The 3,309-nt window shown below is 37.5% G+C and overlaps 1 protein-coding gene across 1 annotated transcript; it reads left to right on the forward strand.

Annotated features, from left to right (window-relative positions):
* The first annotated feature begins 203 nt into the window (after positions 1-203).
* Positions 204-1,215, forward strand: LOC110694709 (cold shock domain-containing protein 3-like). The gene has a single exon (XM_021871880.1). It carries the CDS (start codon positions 297-299, stop codon positions 963-965), a length of 669 nt encoding a protein of 222 aa, XP_021727572.1. The 5' UTR covers positions 204-296; the 3' UTR covers positions 966-1,215.
* Positions 1,216-3,309: the final 2,094 nt, after the last annotated feature.

Consider the following 3,309-nt stretch of genomic DNA (forward strand, 5'->3'; position numbering starts at 1 on the left):
CATCTCTTACTATCGCAAAAGAACAAGTCATAAAAAAACAAATAAATCGTCAAACTTGAGCTTAAAGAATTCCAATAGACGATTCTATGGGCCCAGTCTTTGACCCTACATTACCCCACATTAAAAAAAAAAAAAAAACCCAACTTTCAGAATTTTCTAGAAAAAAAACCAAACACCACTAGGGTTTTAGCTTTTAGCATCTATATATACTGAAACCAACCCGAATCAATTCTCTCTCATCGCACCCAAAAAAATCTCGTAATTCTAGGGTTAGGGTTTTCTTCTTCTCTTCAACAATGGCGCTTGAAGATCGATCTCGAGGTGTTGTACGATGGTTCAGCGATAGCAAGGGTTATGGCTTCATTACTCCTGAGGATGAAGGTGAAGAGCTTTTCGTTCATCATTCTTCGATCAAATCTGAAGGTTATCGTACTTTAACTGAAGGTGCAACCGTCGAATTCACCTTCGCTGTTGGCTCTGATAACAAGCCGAAAGCCGTCGATGTTACTGGACCTGACGGTGCTTCCATCGTTCCTCCTTCCTCCGGTGGTCGCCGATCAAACGGCGGCGGCGGCGGTGGTGGAGGTGGTGGTTTTAATGGCGGTTGGCAGAGAAACAGCAATTCTGATGGTGGAAGGTGTTACAATTGTGGTGGACCTGGTCATCTTGCTCGTGATTGTCAACAGAATTACGGTGGTGGATACGGTGGTGGTGGTGGTGGGAATTGCTACAATTGTGGACGACCCGGGCATTTCGCCCGAGAATGCCGAGGCGGAAGTGGCAGTGGAGGAGGTGGTGGTGGTGATGGGGCGTGTTTTAATTGTGGCGGGTTCGGACACATGGCTCGGGATTGTCGTCAGGAGAGTGCCAGGTCTGTCGGGAGATCGGGCGGCGGCGGTGGTGGTAATTGCTATAGTTGTGGGAAACCAGGGCATATTGCTAGGGAATGCACTAACGCGGATTAGAGAAACGTACAGTGTTATCTCTTCTCTTGATTTAGTCTCTAGTTTCGTATAAAAAATACTTATATCTACTATCATAATTTTTTGTTATGTTATGCTATGCTAGTATTGTTTTCCCCCTGTTTTTCGGTTGGTTATACATAGGATAACTTTGAGTGGGAAAATGTTGATATCCTAGTTACTAGAGTTTTCGATGACATTAATGTTTTGCGGGTTGTTTGCGGATGGTATACATAATCTTTTGGTTATTTCATTGTGTTATTATTATGGTTGGTTTACATTAATCATGATACAAATTTTTTGATGTGTTATGGTTTTGATTTTTTTCAATTGCATTTTTTAACATTGTATTATGGAATTTGGTATGCAATTGGCATTGTATTATCTTTGGACTAAGGAGTCGGATTCGTGTTTTGATGTAACATTTGCTGAAAGTTTCTGTAGAATTGAATCAGTATCTCAAGTTGATATCGCCATGACCATGGAATTGATGAATTTGTTAAATGTTAGATTAGATTGGGATTTTCAGGGATAGGACAATGGTAATTGGGCTCTGTACAATCTTTTAAAGCCCTTGATAAAAAGTTTTAGATATAATACTTATTCTGTGAAATTGGATAGTAATGAGGCTAAATATTTTGAAGATCTTTAATTGAGATTTAGGAAGCTGGGAAGGTGTAGAATCCGGGATATAATCGATCTGCTGATATGGAGGAACTCAAGGAGTTCATGCCTGGTTAATTAAATTATGTAGTCTTGCTAACCAACAAAAATGATTTGTGCTAAGATAGCCTAGCAAGGTAGCAAGTGATATTAATAGATTGTGGATTGTTCCTAAGATGAATTCAATGAGAATCAAACTGGAGAACCATAAATAGTTTATTCTTAAGAATCTTAACCAAATGATGCAAGCAGTGATCCAGGAAATTCTGCTTTCTATGTAGAGCAAACAGTAATGTCTTGTTCTGCATGCTGTCTGATTAAGTCTAAATTATGTCTAGTTTTGCGGACCTATTTCCTTGGCTTTGGCTGATTTAGTCATTGATCTGTTTTGTTCTATCTTCACTGATCTGTTTGTGAATGCTTATTTTTTATCTAGTTTGGTATTAGTTATTTCATTTTTCCAAGCACTTGATGCCACATAGCTTGCTGATCATCTTATTAGTTTTGTTAAGAATTGACTGTTTAGTCTTGCTCACTTTTATGTTAGTGATGAAACTTTAGTCCGTCATTGCTGGAAATAGAAAGGATAAAATTGTCTGTTGGCATGCCGTAAAGGCCTATGCGGTCTACTACTCATTTAGTGTTTCTGCTTCTCAATCTATGTATCTGTAGTCTGGCAGCATCTTAGGAGAGCTAATTAGGTGGTGCTTATGTTTAATATTTTTGTAGATTAGCAGCTTTGCTAATGAAGGAAATATATTGTTGGGAGCTTCGTTCCTTTCTACAGTCTCTTTGATTTGTTCAAGTTCTTGTAGCCTGTGCGGCAAAGTAGCCATGTTTTATTTCAGGTTTTGTGTTCCATCTTATTGGTTTCAGGCTTTCAGCCGTAAGTTGACTATGTTTGCACCCTTGCTCCAAGGCATTCAAAGCTCTCTTTTTTTATCTTAGGTTCCCTTTCCAGATTTTTCTATCTGATGCCAAATACAATAAGATTTTGGAGGTTTATCCAGCAGTTTATTTTGATTTCTTTCTGGTTGGTGGTTCATTTTTCCGTTTTCATTTTGTATGATTTCTGATTTCCGGAGTGTAGGAACAGAGCATCCTGCTTGTGTAGTGATTAGTGACCTGCATTCTGTTGGTTAATGTTTCTGTAATTGAGAATCTTTACTGTAAGCAAGGATATTTTTGAGCTTATTTGTTCATAATAAAGCTATCACAAAGTCTATCCACAAACGAGCAAATAAACAATTTTGGTTCATATGGTACAAACGGGAAGTTCATTATTCATGCTGTCTGTTGCAGTGATCTCTCTGAGTATCTCTATGCGAAGCAGCCATAAATGTTTCATGTTTGATAAAACTTAAGTGCTTACTCCGTATATGTTTGATGTACTTCTGCTGATACAAAAGCTTGACTGAATTTCTTTTGTCTGTCATTAGTCATGTAGAATTGTAAAGGGCTCGATCAACCCCCTAAGTTGCATGTCAATCATAATTACATTTTTTTTAATTTTTATTTATTACGAAGTATTTATTATAGTAGAGAATTCATATTATGACAATTTTTTATGTTAGTTTCATGCTACCCTTTCACAGGAGGGTTTATTGATCTGTTTGATTTTAAATTAATTGTTTACAAGATTTAATTCACTTATCATCTCAACAATGGTATTAATTAGGGTTGA

This window comes from Chenopodium quinoa, unplaced genomic scaffold (assembly GCF_001683475.1).
Source record: "Chenopodium quinoa cultivar QQ74 unplaced genomic scaffold, ASM168347v1, whole genome shotgun sequence".
In the NCBI taxonomy this organism is placed as follows: Eukaryota; Viridiplantae; Streptophyta; class Magnoliopsida; order Caryophyllales; family Amaranthaceae; genus Chenopodium; species Chenopodium quinoa.